Here is an 18221-nt window from a genome sequence, read left to right on the forward strand (position 1 = left end):
GGAACGGAGAATTGAATGCAGGGATGCCCATGTCCTAGGTGAAGCGCACTAAGCTCTGGGCCATACTGCCTTGGTGGAAGCTGTAGGGAAAAGAAGGAAAGGTTATAAAGAGGGCAGAGGTTTCCAAACTTTTTGTGCTGCACCCCCTTCTCCATGGGAGTCATATAATAGCCCCCCTCCCACCCAGCTCCCACCATCTGGGGCAGAAAGTGACTCATCCCAGAGAAGCCCATTAGCAATGCAGCACAGAGTGGACCAGTGCTCCTCGCTCTCCCCACCGTCCCAAGCCTCTTCCCCCCCTGTGGTTCCAGAGGGTTTTAAATACCCTGTGGCCAGCTTGATATCCAGGGCAAGGCAAGGCATGCAGGGAGTACCCTATGGGGTGTGGAGAGGGTGGGGCAGGGAGAGGCTGCTGCCAACCTGCAATGGGATCCCTGTGCACCCCCTACCCAACTGCTGGGGACTCCCTGCATGCTGTCCCTGCTGCTGCCCTGCCTGGGCTTGGACACTCAGCTGGCCACAGCCCTGCATCCCGCCTCTCACACCCTGATAACCTGGAGGCGGGGGGAGGTTGCCCCACAGTTTGAAAACCAGTAGCATAGAGGTTCCTGGTTCTGGGCATGCAGGGGGGACCTGTGGGGGAGTACGGAGAATCTGGGGTAAGTCCATGGGGGGATTTCAAGGACTGGAAGCATTTTTTTGTTGGAAGGAAAAGCTTTGGGGACTCCTTAAATGTGACCTGGAAATGGGGCACGGGAAGAGTAGGTTTATGCCCTTCTTTTACTTCTTTATACTGGATAAAGAAGGCCTGGGTTTCTCCCTCCCCCCCAAAAAGTTTTTTTGTTTTTTCTTGCACATTTTTTTTACCTTAGAAAGATCAGGAGTGTCCAGTCTGATTTCCCCTGGTGTTGCCTGATCTCTTGATTGTATTTTACTGATTAAGAATTCCCAGTTAGCACTGGGTGGTCTGGCTGGGTCTTGTCCCAAGGTCCGACCCAGTGTTAGTAGAATTACTATTAATCTGGGACGCCCGATGTGCATGGGAGCAACTCTGTCACTAAGGGAAAAAACCTTCTGAATTTGCAATCGTTTTATTAACACAGTGAGCAAAGTCACCAACACTCCGTCCCAGCAAGAGAATCTACAATGAGCGTTGAGACAGATACTCCCATCATCCTTTGCAGAACCCCCCGGAAGTGTTACTCATCCTCCTCCTCATTATCCTCATTGTCGGTGGTCAGCATCCTGGCATCTTTCAAAGCACACAGGCCGGGATACAGCTGTTATATTGTGTTACGCTGATGCCACTCTGCCTAATGCATATTCGGTAGGAGGTTCCACCCCTTTTCCTTATTTGGACTTCCACGCCTCACTAACGTGCAGGTGCCCTTCTCCAATAGGTTGCCAGGGCTTTTACCTCATGCTGATTAGCATATACGTCAGTTGGCTCCCGTGCCATTCTTGTGGTTAGACATGCTGCTGGTGTTCCTAACTTAAAATATCTCAAGCTATCAGCTGCATCTTGTGGTTACCTGTCAGCAGCTGAGTACCTGCCATACCTTCTGTCTTGTGAGCTGGGGTTACTCTTGATTCGCTGCTTAAGTTAAGGCTTTTTTAGGCCTTGATAAGTTTGGCTACACTATTGTTGTACCGGTCTTAAGGCAGTACCACAATGAGCCTACAAGCCTCAACTTATACCTTGTCTTACCTAGCAAATACTTATTCCTAAAGGCTGCGCTGGTTTTGCAGGAAAGCTCATCTGAGGCCTCAGATTTGGGCTGTGAGTTTTCTCATTGCTTCATTTCAGACTTTCTTTAGAGCTGGCCAAAAAGGGCACTGGGGCAGAGTGCTGTTAGCAGCTACAATTGAGCCCGTTGGAAGCCGACACCCTGATCACTTAAACCCCCAGAGCACCGGCTGTAGTTAGAGCTGGAGGGACTTCAGTAGTGTGGGTTTGGCAAGGGATCATGGGAACCTGATAAGCTCACAAGCTCGCCGGCTGGACAGCACTGAGAAGAAAGTAAACAGTATAAAAGGCTGAGTGAGGGAGCAGGAAAGGGTGTTCTATATAATTGCTGTTAGGTTGTGATGTACTTGGAGCATGAAGCAGCAAGAGGCGGTGGAGGCACTCTGGTGGACTGTATATACCAGTTAATTCAGCCAGAGGGCTTAGCAGCCAGGGTTTCCAAGAGCTGAAGGGGGGACCCATTCACAGGCCCAAACCCATCTTTTGCAGATATCTTTAACTCTCTGTCTGGTCCTTCTGTGTAAACTGAACTGAATTTCTGTCTGTCACTCTGGCAGAAGGATTTGGGGCCAATGTTAGCAAGAATCTTGTCTGGCCATCAAACGCCCATGTCTTATTTCTAAAAGGTCTCCGGTTTGCAGTCACAAGCCTATGTGCAGGTGTTTTAGCATTGTGATGCTAAGTTGTATTGCAGCAAGACAAATTTTAAAGGTAGTGAAGACAAGCCTAGCTGAAGGCTTGAAGGCAATAGTGTTGCCTTGAAAAAAAACAAAAAGTTTATGGACATGGAGCCAAGCCGTCACCAATGGTCAGTGGGTTCCAACGACTGTAATAAAAGGAAAAATGGTCTTCTGCCAAAGCATCCATATTTCATAGATTTTAATGCCAGATGGGACCATTATTATTAGCTGGTCTGTCTTGCTGCATAGCAGAGGCTAGAGAATCTCACTCAGGCTTGAAACAGCAAGTACTATCAGTTCTGTTTGAGCTGTAACATCTCTTTTTAGAAAGACATCCGGTCTTGATTCACAGCTGTCAAGATAGAGCTGGTTGGAAAAAAAATTTCCTTCTCAGAGGAAACACCAAGATTTTGCCATTTGTTTGTCCCAAATTAGGACAAAAAAAGGCTAAATTTTCCACCAAACAGAAGTCCTGGGGAAAAAATGATTCAGAAACGTCAAAATGAACGTATCAAAATGTTTTATTTCGATAATATCAAAACGTTATAGTATAATGTATCTATAAGAATCAAATACCCCCTTTTGAATGTGAAACAAGGCCACCACACAAGGTCAATTTATTCCCCTAGGATACATTATTAAATAAAGTTTAAAGTTGAAGAAACTATAGAGGCTTTTACCTCCTCAAGCTATTTGGTGGTCGGTGAACATCGCAGGAAATAAACCCCAAATAGAACAGAGTCGGTCACAAAAGTGGAGTGGAAAATTATCTTCAGTGTGATGTGAAAAGGAAAATAATTGGACACAATGAAGAATGGTGTCCCTCGTGCAAATGTTGTATGTGATCAGCATCCAGGTGCGCAAACGTATCAGATAGGCTCCAAATAAGAAAAGCTGTGATTTCTTCTCTTAAGCTATAGCAGGCACGTCGCTGCTTTCAATAATGGCCTTGAAACTCTCGATCTGGAGTTGCGGGCTTGTGGCACAATAAAATGTGATTTATTGACGCTTCAGAGGGATCTTTCGAACAGGTGGAATTTCAGCGCGCCATATGCTGTTTCCTAAGGTGGAGTACGAAGTAAACCCCCGGCAGAATAGGCTTTTATTGAAAAGCCCCAGATTTTCTGAGCGTAGCCCGTCTCTATGTGCATGCCCTTCGCCTCCTAATTGGAGAAGGTGGGAAGGCTTTTTTTAGAGCGATTTTCTTTAAATGGAGGTGCTTGATCAAAACCATCATCTCATTCAACCCTCAGGCCCCTCCTTCTGCCTGCTGGTGACAATGAAATTCAAACTTCCAGTGCGAATTTCACAGGTGCCGCTCCTGTTATATCCATGCCCAGGCTTTTTATAGAATGCCAGCCCTCTTTGAGACAGGCAATCCAGTACAGGTTTTCTATATCAATTTTTATTCGAGGGTGTTCTTTGCATTTTGTCTTTTGAAGCTGGAAATAAATGGCTTAACCATTCAAGGGGATTGGTGCATGCATGTGTGTGTGAGATTTTGTAACCCTTGTTTTTCATTTATATCTGAATCCTTCTGGCGAGATTTTTCCAGAGGAAAAATATTTCCTCAGTGTCAGGGTAACAGGTTGAGTTACTCACTATGGTCCCAGCCTTGTATTTGGGCCTCTGTAGAGCCCTGGGGAATGCAATGGGACTGCACATAGGCATAAGTAACCTCCCTACATGTATCTAACTGTGGGATCGGAGCCCTTGATCCCGCAGGAAAGACAGCAAGGAAAAACAGCAACCATCTATCAGCACAGACATTATTCGTGGTTGAGGGCAAGAATGATTGGCACTGAATAGAAGAAATGTCCTGAACTTGTTCTCCCTGAGATTCACGTCAAAGCTCCTATTGACTTCAATGTTAGCAGAATCCTCCCCAACTGCCCGGTTCTTAAGGATCTTACAACCTAAGATGACCAATACAATAATATATACAGACAGCAGCCCGGGGGATCAGAGGCTGGAAGTGTTGTAAGGGTAGTGCTTATCAGGGTTCATTGGCTACTTGGAAGGAGTGTTTTTTTTTAAATTGGGATTAAGAAGGAGAACATGGACAGAGCAGATCAAGGAATTGTGTTCTGAGCACAGCTGTAGATTGATTTCAGGTTGATTGCAAGCTCTTTGGGACACAGACTCTGTGTGTGTGTGTGTGTGTTTGTACTGTGACTAGCACAAATGGATCCTCATCCCTATTGTGAAGGTTGCATTGGCATCATTGTGAGATCTGGGAGTGACAAATGCAAGAGTGCTACAGTGTGAGAGAATTTCAGAGTGGTAGCCGTGTTAGTCTGTATCAGCAAAAACAACTAGGAGTCCTTGTGGCACCTTAGAGACTAACATATTTATTTGGGCATAAGCTTTCGTGGGATAAAACACACTTCATCAGATGCATGGAGTGAAAAATACAGTAGGAAGATATATATATATACAGAGAACATGAAAAAATGGGGGTTGCCATATCAACTCTAACGAGACTAATCAATTAAGGTGGGCTATTATCAGCAGGAGAAAAAAAACTTTTGTAGTGCTATTCAGAGAAGTTTGTCCAAAGAGTTTATATAGAGGTCAAAAATAGTACAGAGCAAGGTCTGATTTGTCCCCATTACCTTAAATATACATTCATGCTGCTGTTAACGATGACCAGAAATCATCCATTAGCACCCTCCCTTAAGTATTTGGATGGTCTCATTCTGGTCCAGTTGAAATCCGGTAGTACAGAAATGAAAGGGAAAAAATTGTAAGCCAGATGAAAATGTTCAAACCTTGGTTTAGATTCAGTTCATGTTTGGAGTATGAGGGCTTCTTATTTCAAAGGAACTAGTTTGTCCATCCTTAATTGATGCAACCGTTTCTTGATAGGCACACGTTTGTTAGTTTCTTTGCCTTTGTGGTTGTGATTATCTGGTGTGAGCTCTTTCTAGAAATAATTATGAGCCAGAATGTAACCCCCCTACACTTACTGGTATATAGCTTTTGTTTGGTTGAAGTCTATCCTACTTAATTACATGGCCTCAGTCACTGTATCTTTAATGCACATGAGGTCAGGAAGTGCTATTATACTCATTTTACAGATGGAGGAAACTGAGACACAAAGATTAATGGTATGTCTGTACTGCGTTATAAGGCCTGTAGCAGCAAGTGTCCAAGCCTGGATCTACAGACTCAGGCTCACGCTATGGCAGTAAAAAGAGCTATACACGTACAGGCTCAGGCCGGAGCTTGGATTCACTAACGCGGGTTTTAAAACAGTGTAGACGTGCCCCGAATGACTTTGTTCAAGGACAGCCAGGAAGTCTGTGGCAGGGTGCAGAATTGAGCTCACATCTTCTAACTCCTGGCTAGCATCTTAAACTCTGGACTAATGAGACTTTTGGTGTAGGTAGGTGCTCCACGTTTGGAGTAGGAAGTCCACAGTCTGGCAGCGTATGGCCTACCTAATGTTTTCTGGGCTTGTTCGCTTAAAGGCCTCTTTAAAAAACTGGAGCCAGGTACTGTTCTGGAGAAACTGCTTCCCAAGTGCATGCATATACGGTTCATAAATCGCATGAATAAAAATACTCTTTCCCAAAGACCAAGTCATAATTTTCCATCTCTTCCCAGAACAAATACTGTCTGCTATATTTATTAGGTGGGACCATCTACGGGCAGTCAGCTCTAAGTATGTTTATTTTGAAGTCAGTTCTTCGGTAATCTTAAGCACCTCTGGGAGACTTAACTGAGGTAGAGATTTAGGCTGGAGGTCACCGGGGTTGAGATGGAGCAAAAGAAGAGAAATGACACTGTTTTTGTGACATCAGCCAAGCAGTGCAAAAAAATAAATCTAGGCTTTAAAATGGCTTTAACCTCACCCTGAAGGAAATGGCCCATAGACTCCAATCCAAAGCGTGTGCTAAGAATTGGAGAAAGACTCCAGCATGATTGTCAGGTTTGAACTATGGGACTGAACATGTCAAGTTTATGGCTCTTGAAAAATATATGTGTAGGGGAGTCCTACCATTGGTTGGCTTGTGTATTTGCATGTTGGCCTGGCTTAAATAACCCACTTTCCATCCTACAATAGACCCTCTTGGGTACCTCTATGGGTGCTGCTCTCAACCCAGAGAAAGCTGGGGAATGTGTCTCAGATCTAAACCCATCTTTTCAACAGCTCCTATCCCTTCGTTTTTTGTCCAAAAGTTCATGCTTCACTCAAAAGTAACTTTGTCCATGACGCGTGTGGAAGATCGGCGTGGCTGTTCAGTTCAATGAATAGGCAAAAATAACCTCTAAAATACTTCTTTCACTTTGAAAAAAATAAAATAGTACCTTTTTTTAAAATCCAATCATTCAGAAAGAGCTGACGTTTAAAGCCCAAAGTCAAATTTTCATATGTTGAGCACCTAAATAACTTCCCTGGTTTTTTTGTTTTTCAAATGTTCTGAGTCCCTTTAAACCAAAATGGGACCTATGGATCTTGAGCATCACTGAAAAGCCAGGGCCCTCAGGCCCTGATTCAGCAAAACCACATGTGCTTAAAATTGAGCATGTATTTAAGCGTTTTACTGAATTAAGAACTCAGTTGTTGAGAGGCTGCTTGGTCTACTGCTTAAAGCACAAGAGAAGACACACTCTGAAGTTCCAGGTTCATGGTTGTTCCTGATTCCCTCTGTGACTTTAAGTGAGTCACTTAACTTTTCAGTCCCTGTTTTCCCATCTGCAAAATGGAAAAATAGTACAAGACCTTACAGAGCCATGGTGCAGTTAGTTCATTGTCTGGAAAGCACTTTGAGATCCTTGGTACCATGGCAGTGTCAAGTATTTTATTGCATTATATTTATCTGCATCCTACTAGCTGGACTTCAATGTCAGTAGAGATTCTACCGTTAAAGGGATGAGCACTACTTCTGGTTTCGAGTTCTGGTTAATTGAATTGCTGTGTCGTTTCAAGGATCATAACTAAATAACAAAGAACAAAAGCAAAATTTAGAATGCACTGAAGAATTTTTAAAAAAAATAAATTTCAGTTATATTTTATTATAAAAACAATACAGTGTTTCAGAAAAATAATAATTGTAGGTGTATAAAAATAACTAGGCTTGGAAGAATTAAACTTTATTTTTTTATAATTTTTGACAGATATCAATGTTTATTTTTAAGCCTTTTTTTCGTTTAAAATTTTGGGGAAATTATGGGTTTTAAGCATGATTTTATTTTTATCAGTGTAAATTTACACAGTTGTGGGAAATTACGGGTGGATCAGACAATGGGAGGAGAGATCAGACACTAATTTCATGATTGCCGATTCAAAATGAAAGATTTATAATTAAAAAAACAAATTGTCAACATCCTATGTCAAAATATACAAAGCAAGTGTCCTTAAATCAAACTCGAATAAGTTCTCAAGCGGGATTTTTCTTGCTTTCGGCCTATCTGTAAATTTCCATTATTATTGATGGAAATATTTTTTCGTTGGTTTCTTTGTGTGTGATAAAAATCAACATTTACCGACATTACAGATAAAAATCTAATCCTTCTAAGCTAGAGGGATGTGCACCCTAGGGGGTAGGGTTGCTGGGCGTCCAGTTTTCGACCGGAATGCCCAGTGGAAAAGGGACCCTGGCTGCTCTGGTCAGCGGTGCTGACTGGGCCGTTAAAAGTCTGGTCAGCAGAACACCGCATAGCTCCTGGAAGCTGCCAGCATGTCCCTGCGGTCCCTAGGGCGAAGGGCAATCAGGGAAGCTCCGAGTGCTACCCCTGCTCCCAGCGCCAGCTCTGCAGCTCCCATTGGCCAGGAACCACGGCCAATGGGAGCTCTGGGGGCAGTGCCTGTGGGCATAGGCAGTGCGCACAGTGCAGAGCCACCTGGCTGCAACTCAACCTAGGGGCCGGGCATACCAGCCACTTCCGGGAGCAGCGTGGAGCCAGGGCAGGCAGGGAGCCTGCCTTAGCCCTGCTGCACCGCTGACTGGGAGCCACCTGAGGTAAGCGCCGCCCGGCTGGAGCCCACACCTGTTCCCACACCCCAACCCCCTATCCCAGCCCTGAGCTCTCTTCTGCACCCAAACTCCCTCCCAGAGCCTGCATCCACAACCCCTCCCACACCCCAGCCTCCAATCCTGAGCCCGCTCCTGCACTCCAAACCCCTTGGCCCCAGCCCAGAACCCCCTCCTGCACCCTGAACCCCTCATTTCTGTCCCCACCCTGGAGCCCACATCCCCAGCTGGAGCCCTCACTCACTCCCGCCCTCGAACCCCCTACCCTAGCCCAGTGAAAGTGATTGAGGGTCAGGAAGAGCGAGCGACTGAGGGAGGAGGGCTGGAGTTAGTGGGGGCGGGGCCTCAAAGAATGGGCGGGGCAGGGGTGGGGCCTCAGGGAGGGCTGGGGTAGGGGCAGGGCAACGGTGTTCAGTTTTGTGCAATTAGAAAGTTGGCAACCCTACTAGCGGGGTGTGGAGGAACATCCGGGGGGGGGGGGGCGGCGGAGCCTGGGCCAGCCCCACATGGGCTCCCAGCTCTGCTCCAGTCCTACCCCCAGACATATCCTCATCTCCCAGCCCCGCGCCTGGCCCCGTCCCGATCCTCAGCATGGCTCCGCTCCTAGCCCCGCACCAGCCACTGGCCATAGCTCCACTCCCAGGCGTGGGCCCGGCTGCCGGCCCTCCCCGCAGTACAGCTGCAGCTCCACCCCGGCCTTGGCCCCTGGTCGGGGCCCTGCTCTCCCCCCCAGACCAGCCCCAGCTGTGGCCCCAGCCTCGGCCCCCTTACACCTGTCTGCATCCCCTTCCAAAGCTGCAGCCCCTGCTCGAGGAGGGGGCGGACAGGGGCAAGGGAGAATGCAATGCTCAAAAGTTTGGGGACCACCGTTCTAAGCCTCCTTAGATGTTAACAACATCCTAATACAAAGTAGCCAACACATCAGAAAAATGTCAGAACTTTGGAGCTTTGTACTTACTTAGATTTGTTTTTATTTTACAACTGTATATGTATCTAGTGAAGCTGCTCGGGCTGCGTCCTGTCGTCGGTCCGGTTGCAGAAGCAGGGCCTAATATCCCATTGTCGTTTCCTGCACAGCGTTCAACTTCTCCGCAGGCTCTTCTACAAAAAGTCCAATCCTTCCCCCCCCCGCCGTCTAAATTTCACCATCTTTCATGCCCCATAAAATCCAAGCTGAGCATACTCATAATTTGAAAAAGCTGCGAAAAGCATGGTTTAAAGGATTTTTAACCTTTGAAAGGCTCTGCGCTTTTCCCCAAGGGCTATAGCCGAAGGAGGAAATGGCTCATCCTAGGATTTCCTGTGGATTCTAAACATTTGACTAATAAAAATGAAAGCTTTCGAAAAATGTTAATGGAGAAGTGACAGCAGAGGTTTTCCCAACATGCTTTCACTGAAAACCTTCCTGCAGGCTGATGATGATTGTTAACAACACTGCTCAAGTGTGGACTAGAGTATTTCCCACATGGGGATGGGTAACATAGTCCTATAACTTTTTTTGCTCATTTATTGTTATATTTAGTCTTGGCAGGATTAGATTTTTATTGGTAAAGGTGTGTACATTTCTATTTCTCCAATCACGCAAGCTGTCAGAATATTTCCACTGAGGATCATAGAAATGTACAGATGGGCACAAGCAAGAAAAATGTTCCTTGAGAACTTCTTAGAGTTTGATTTAAGGATATCTGCTTTGTATATTTTGACATGTGATCAGGGCCAGCTCCAGGCACCAGCTTCTCAAGCAGGTGCTTGGGGCGGCCGTTCCGGACAGGGGCGGCAGTTCCAGGTATTCGGCGGCAATTCGGCGGACGGTCCCTCACTCCGCCTGGGAGTGAAGCACCTCCCGCCGAATTGCCGCCGCAGATCGCGATCGCGGCTTTTTTTTTTTTTTGGTTTTGGCTGCTTGGGGCGGCCAAAACCCTGGAGCCGGCCCTGCATGTGATGACAATTTGTTTTTTAACAGTTATATAAAACTTTAGCTTATGGAATCTCAGCATCTACTATCATGAAATATTTGCCTGACCTCCCTTCCCATTGTCTGAACCACCAGTAAATGTATCACAACTGTGGAAATGGATAACAATTAAAAAAACTGTAATTTTGCCAACTATTTACATTGAAAAAGCTTAAAAATAAACATTGATATCTGTCAAAATTATATATTTAAAAACCCAAATTCTGCGAAGGCTACATATAAGTAGTTGTAATTTTTTTTATTATTTAAAAGGATGCTGCCAGATCAAATTTTATACACAACTTACGTTGTGTAGAGAGACGGTTTTACAAAATCTAAGACCAAAAGAATGTTTCCATTAATTAAAGCACGCGCTCACTGGCAACAGTTTTTTAAACAAATAAAGAACTCAGTCGTGTCAGCATTTACACATGTTTGGTTTTAAGCATGTGAGTGCACCTGTTGTGTTCACTGGGATGGACTTCCATGTTTTAAGCATGTCAGTAAAGCTGGGTCAATAAACCCAATCCCGCAATCCTATGAGTAATAATAAATGAGTACTTCCTTTCAAATCAATGGGTTTATTTGAGGGAGTGGGTCAGGATTTGCAGGATGAGGTCCAAACACCCTTCTTTAGTTTCTGGGCGATTTCAGGAGAACCAGAAAATGAAACTGACCTGAAATTGATGGTGTGCTTGGGGGGCTGTGTGCTGAGCCTATGGTCTGTTAGGAAAGCCTGAGAGCTTCCTAACAAGTGTGCAGCCTGCCATCCTTTGATCTCTCATCCCTTTAGGATTCCTTGAGCAGGGAGCAGGGCTAACTCTGGGAGAACAGGGGTTTAAAAACCAGTTCCTAAGCGACCAGAAGAGCTAGCAACCAGAGGAGTTTGGCAGGGGAGTTTAGAGAGGGAGCGTGAGAGCCAGATACACCTAATAAATATTCTCTAAAATTCTCCCAATAACCCTATCCCCACCCCAGAAAGAACACAAACAAAAATCCTGCAAGAGTCAAAATAATGCAGGCCGAAGTCCAGCAGCAGAGTGGACGTTATTCAGTTTATTGCACTGAATGTAGCTTGTCTGCCTTGTGGACAAGTGGCATATGTGTGCATTTAGCGATGGCAACTCATGACCCTCAGAGACAGAGTACGGGTTCTTGAGACCAGAGTGGCTGAACTGGAGGAGCAAAGAGAGAGAGGTGCATAGTCTGGGGGTGGGACTGCTCTACTCTGTCCTTTAAAGTCTCATCTAACAGTCTCTGTGCTGTTGATGAGGATGAAAGTCTCGGGGAAGGAGAACATCAAGCTGGAGTGGAGGGAAATGATCCCATAGTTTGGATCCTCCTTCTAAATAATGCCATGGTGTCCTCTCGCACTCAGGATACCGCTCCAGGGGAAGGGAACCCTGTTATTAGGAAGAGACAAATAATAGTAATGGGGGATTCAATTATTAGAAATACTGGATGTGTGATGATCAGGAGAACCTCATGGTGAATCGTCTGCCAGTTGCAAAAGTTTCAGACTTCTCAAGACATGTAGATAGACTTTTGGGCAGTGCTGGAGAGGAGCTGGTAGTTGTGGCATGAATAGATACCAGTGACGTAGAGTATGGTAGGAGAGAGGTACTGGAGGCCAAACTTAGGCTGCTAGGTAAGAGATTGAAGTCCAGGACCTCCATGGTAGCATTCTTTGAAATGCTTCCAGTTCCATGTGCAGGGCCAGTTAGACAGGCAGAACTTCAGGGTCTCAGCGCATGGCTGAGATGATGGTGTTCGGAGGAGGGATTGAGGTTTATTAGGAACTGGGGAACCTTTTGGAAAAGGATGAACCTATATAGCATGGGTGGTGGGTGAAGCTTCTTCTGGGGTAGGCTAGCTCCCCATCCCGCCTCTTCCGCCCATGGCCCTGCCCACACTCTGCCCACACTCATCCCCTGCCCCGCTGCCACTCACTGCATGCATCCCTCCTCTCCTCCAGCCTCCTCACCGTGTGCGTCCCTCCTCTCTTCTTGTTCTGGTAACAGCGGCGGGTTTTGCTTTCCAACTGAGCAGTCTAGGTCTGGGCACTGAGGCTGGATTTCTGAGCTCCTGGGCACTGGGGAGGGGGGCTTGTTGCCCAGCTCTGCAAGCCAGGGCCATTGGCTGGTGCCTGTGTCTGGGAGCAGGAGCCTGGCTTAGACCTAAAATTTGGACCTAGTGGTGGAGAAAGTGGAGCTGCTGAGCCCTGCTGTGAGTCTGGGTTGAGGGAAAGCTGGCAGGTTTCACTCCAGCTCCACCAGAGCTGTGACTTCCCGAATGCCCTCCAATGCGCTACCAGGGCATCTCCCTGGCTGGCCAGCACAGGGAACCTGCTGCCCCAGAGCCCCATCACTCAGAAATGCATTTCCTGAACAGCTTTGGGCAAGGCCTGGCACCGCCATGTTCTCCAGCCCCATAGCTGGCACCAGGAGCAGCCATTGCAGGATGCATGTGGTGAGCAGCGGTGGGCAGAGGGAGAAGAGGAGGGGGACACGCGGTGAGCAGCGGTGGGGGGGAGGATAGGTGGGCCGCATGCTCTATTATACCCATCACCCGTTCTGTACAGGAAGGATGGGCTCCACCTACATCAAAATGGAACCAGAAAGGTCATAGAGGAGTTCTTAAACTAAGGATTGGAGGAAAACTGAACTGGGGTGGAGGAGCACACGGCTTGGCCAGAGACATCCCTTAGGGGATGATTTATTAAAGGGGATATTCTATCCCCTAGTAAAACGGAGAGGATAGAAGTTGATAAAGTACAGGGAGGAACTGAAGAGAAACTGTCAAACCAAAAAAGTCTCCTTCAATGACATCACTTGAAGGCAGACAGCTAAACCTGGACACATTTTGTAAGTCCTTGTATACAAATGTTAAAGTCTAAATACTAAGATGGGTGAACTTGAGTGCCAGATAGTGAAGGAGGATATTGATATAATAGGCAACACAGAAACTTGATGGAATGATGATAATCAAAGGGACATGGTGATATCAGGGTATAAAATATATAAGAATGACAGAGTAGGTCGTGCTGGTGCGGAAGTGACACTCGGTGAAAAAGAGCATAGAGTCAAATATAGTAAAAATCTTAAATGACTCAAACTACTATAGAATATCTAAGGACAGAAATTTCATGCTTGCACAGCTACAGACTAGGGACCGAATGGCTAGGTAGCAGTTCTGCAGAAAAGGACCTAGGGGTTACAGTGGATGAGAAGTTGGATATGAGTCAACAGTGTGCCCTTGTTGCCAAGAAGGCTAACGGCATTTTGGGCTGTATACGTAGGGGCTTTGCCAACAGATCGAGGGACGTGATCATTCCCCTCTATTCAACATTGGTGAGGCCTCCTCTGGAGTACTGTGTCCAGTTTTGGGCCCCACACTACAAGAAGGATGTGGAAAAATTGGAAAGAGTCCAGCGGAGGGCAACAAAAATGATTAGGGTGCTGGAACACATGACTTATGAGGAGGGGCTGAGGGAACTGGGATTGTTTAGTCTGCAGAAGAGAAGAATGAGGGGGGATTTGATAGCTGCTTTCAACTACCTGAAAGGGGGTTCCAAAGAGGGTGGATCTAGACTGTTCTCAGTAGTAGCAGATGACAGAACAAGGAGTAATGGTCTCAAGTTGCAGTGGGGGAGGTTTAGGTTGGATATTAGGAAAAACCTTTTCATTAGGAGGGTGGTGAAGCACTGGAATGGATTACCTAGGGAGGTGGTGGAATCTCCTTCCTTAGAGGTTTTTAAGGTCAGGCTTGACAAAGCGCTGGCTGGGATGATTTAGTTGGGGATTGGTCCTGCTTTGAGCTGGGGGTTGGACTAGATGACCTCCCGAGGTCCCTTCCAACCCTGATATTCTATGATTCTATGAGCTGATAAAAACAATGTCCTGGTAACAAAAGAAAAACAGGGAGAAAATCCCAGCGAACTGACCTAAGTGGTGGTGTGTGCCATTAAGAATACTCTTGGTGCTATAAATGAGAAGAGATGAAACTGCAGGGAAACACAGGACTGAAGGGTCTTTGACTTTTAATAAAATAACCACCAGGGTTATAAAGCCAAATTATTTCTAGGAAACCCTCCTGTAAAATCACCCTAGATTAGGGTCCTGAGCCATGACTGGGGTGCCTAAGAACTATGATAATACAAATAAATAATAAAGGTTCTATTAGTCCCACCTACTCAAATGTTATTGTCCTTCCAACCATTCATAGACCTTCTCTAGAACAGGCTCCCCTGTGAGGATCTTTGAAAACTGAGCTTATGCTCAGCGGTTCTGTAATCAGTATAAATCACCCCCAAGTCTATCACTAATGAGCATAGGTACATGATCACTCATTTAAACTTGACTGCCTTTCATGAGAGACAGAAAAGTATACAATTACCTTTCTTGTTAAGGAAGTGTTTTATTTCGTGGCAGCTTGGATACTTGTGCATTTAAAGATCAAAAGCAATGAATGCTCCTGGTTGCTGAGATGTCTCTGCTAATACATTCCTGTTGTATTTCCAGATCAGGGATGAGAAAGCTCAATTAGCCCTCTGGGACAGTGTAACAATTTGACACGACCATTTATTTTGCCAGAGGGGGAAGCTGAAAAGTGGCGGGGGTGGAGGGGGATAGCGCGATCGTGTATTTTGCCTATTTCACAAGTGCCGGTTCCCCAGGGATGCTGAAGGTTCCTGCATGTTACTTATTGAACGACAGCAGAGATGCCCCTGAATACGCCAACGTTTTACTACTAAAGATGTTGGGAAGCTTCTGAACTGCATCTACCGAGAAGTTTCCCATTTAGCTTGGGCTTTGGATTTTAAACAGCTGATGGGGAAGGCGCAGCTCCTCCCAGCTCAGTCGTATTCCTTGGCAGAGATGATGGAACTTCCCTTATTTTCAGGCCGTCACTTTTGCAGTAAAGTCAATGGCAGATGCAGTCTAAAACTCTCTGGCTCACCTTGATTTTTCACGGGCCCCGCAGCCCCACTGAAATCATGCCTGTAGGCAGGCCTATATTTTATGACCTTGATGAGGAGGGTGACATATCCCAAACCCTTCCCAGTTTTCTTTTCTATTCTAAGCTCTGCATCCATGTGACTCTCCTTCCGTTTGGGAAGGGATAAATGTAACTCCTTCCTGAGCCACTCCCTTGGTTGGCCAGAAGGGGTCAACAAAGAGCAGCAAGAAACGCAAGCCTCATCTGGGGCGGATAAGGGTTCCTCTGCAGTGCTCCTGCATTCTGCGGATCATTCATGCTCTTGTGACCTCAGTCCACCAATATATATCTATTGTGTGTGTTTGTGCAGGTGCTGTTTGCTTTGAACCAAACCTTGCTACAACATGAAAGTCTACGAGCCGGCAGCTTGCAGGCCCCATACACTACTGAAGATCTCATCAAGCATTATAACTGTGGAGACCTGAACACTGTCATATTCAATCATGATACTTCTCAGGTAAGGCCATTTCACAGCTGCCACTGAAGGCTAGGGATGGACAAACTGGCTAAGAGGTATGAGTAATTACGATGATGTTGATGCCCATGTCATAGAATGCTCGGCCTTAAAATTTTAAGTAGAGGTGCTACCCTACGAGAATCCTTGATCCAAATGTTCCCTATACTGTCGCGTGTTTGAAATCAAATCCCAGATTAGTATTTAATTTCTGAAATGGTCCCTGTCTCTATAACGGGACAGGTCAAACATCCCCTGAACTTAAAAATCTGTATCTAGTTTTCAATTTTGCATCCTCTGCCCATCGAAGAGTTAAAGTACACCAGCTGTGTTCAAGAAAGGGCATTGCGCCCTATCAGGGTAGTTGTGTGCCCATCCTCACCACACCTCTGTAAGGTAGAGAAGTATTCCATTGTACAGAGAGGGAAACTGAGGCATCCAGCAATACTTGCCCCAGGCCACATAGGGAGCCTGTAGTAGAGCAAGGAACAGAATCCTGATTTTGAGAGTCCCACTCCAGCCCGTTGACCATAACCTCATCTTTCCTCACCCCGCCCTTCTCCTCATTTTTCCTATGCCTCTTGCTCCTTTTTTGTTCTCCGCATGTCTCTCATTTGTCTGGGGAGAGAATGGGTTTCACCTTGGAGTTGCTTTATGCATACTTGGTGGAGGTGGGGATGACAACTGAAAAGCTTTGCTAGGAATGTGTCCAAACAAAAGATGGAGTGAACCTTATGTAAATAGGCTACAAGGCTAAATAACTTCTCAAACATGCCATAATCCAATAATATTATATGCGTCTGTTGCAGCCTTCCAGTCTGTGTTGGTCTTAGTTATCTGATGCTAATAAAGACTTTCAGTGTAGCTGGATCCTCCTTTGCAGACCAGCTGATGGCTGGTGGCAAACTCTGAGAGAGTGTGCTGGTTTTATATGTATATGTTAATTTCTTTCTCTCTGCTAACTGTGTGGAGACAGGAGGTTTCTTAGCACATCATCTACTGCTGCTCTGATGCAGGGTGACTTAAAAAATTGGGCATTGGACTGGAACTGAAGAAGACCTTTTATTCCTGGCTCTGCCAGTGACTGAGTGAACTTGGGCAAGTCACTGCCCCGCTGCGTTCCTCAGTTTCCCGACCTGCACAATGGGGATAATGGGACGGACCTCCTTGGTAAAGTGCTTTGAGATCTATGGATGAAAAGCACCGTATAAGAGCTATGTATTATCATTGTAACTCCAGCAGTGTGTGACCCCTATCTTGGCTGGGTCTTACCTGCACTCGGGGAATAGATGAAGGGTCTGTCTCTTTCTTACACCTTGGCAACCCTTGTATAGCTTATCATGCCATTTGAGTCCCACTGGGATGCCATTCAGTCATCTCCATGGCAACCACATATGATGTCAAAGTCCGCATGCCTTCAAGGGAGGACCATACATTGATAAGATGAACTAAGAAACACAGATCCTTTTGTCAGTCTAAGTAGAGGCATCAGAGAACCTGTCGTTCTTTCAGGGCCTGATTCTGACACCTTTACTCCTCGAGGGTAGCGCCATACTGTGTGAGGAGTCACTGTTTCTCAGTGGAACTCTGGGCACTGGAACGTGCTACTCAGCATGCATAAATGTGGCAGAATTGGGACATTCATGCAGCAGTTCTAAAACTGTGTTCTATGGACTACCAGGCGCCCCTAGTGGAGAGCCGTGCATTGGAAGGTTGGAAAAGAAGTGGTCCAGATGGGAACATTTCTCTACTGACGTGGTATGCAGAATGAAGGAGATGGAGAACCAATGATGCTGTGTACCATTGAGAGGACAACCAGAGGCGCCATCTTTCTAAGTTGCTGGGAGGTGCTCAACCCCCACTCCACACCAGACCCTGCCCCCACTCCACCCCTTCCTCCAGCCCCAAACCACCCACAGAGTTGGTGCCTATGAAGACAACCATAATAACTAGTTGTTGTTGTTTGTATTATCATAGCGCCTCGGAGTCTAAGTCATGGACCAGGATCTTACTGTGCTAGGCTCTGTACAAACACAGAACAGAGATGGTCCCTGCCCCAAAGAGCTTACAATCTAAACAGAAGACAAGAGATGATGGAGGATACAGACAGCAATATGGGGGAGTTAAAAGAAACAATGAGGCAATTTAAGTCAGCATGATAGGCTGAGTTACCAGCACATCGGCTGCCTAGTTATTAGCTAGTGTTTCTGGAGGCATGATGGCCAAGGGATTTGAAGGAGTACAATGAAGTGACTTTCTGGATGTTAAAGGGGAGCTCCTCCGAAGCATGAGGGGCAACATGGAAAAAAAGCATGAAGGGGCTTGTTTAGCCTTCCATCACCCACTTGTTACATTTTCAGTCAGAGGTGGGAGTCGACCCTTTGATACTGAATGAGAGATGATAGGG

The 18221-nt window shown here is 46.1% G+C and overlaps 1 protein-coding gene across 1 annotated transcript in view; it reads left to right on the forward strand.

Annotated features, from left to right (window-relative positions):
• The window catches only part of LOC113406563 (metalloprotease TIKI2-like), a 234584-nt gene that overhangs the window by 199966 nt on the left and 16397 nt on the right, over positions 1-18221 (forward strand). The window contains exon 3 of the mRNA XM_026651878.1: positions 15671-15817. Within this exon, the coding sequence (XP_026507663.1) occupies positions 15671-15817 (147 nt within the window). The remainder of the gene's footprint in view (positions 1-15670; positions 15818-18221) is intronic.

Source organism: Terrapene carolina, unplaced genomic scaffold (assembly GCF_002925995.2).
Source record: "Terrapene carolina triunguis isolate 2854851 unplaced genomic scaffold, T_m_triunguis-2.0 Scaffold104, whole genome shotgun sequence".
Taxonomy (NCBI): domain Eukaryota; kingdom Metazoa; phylum Chordata; order Testudines; family Emydidae; genus Terrapene; species Terrapene triunguis.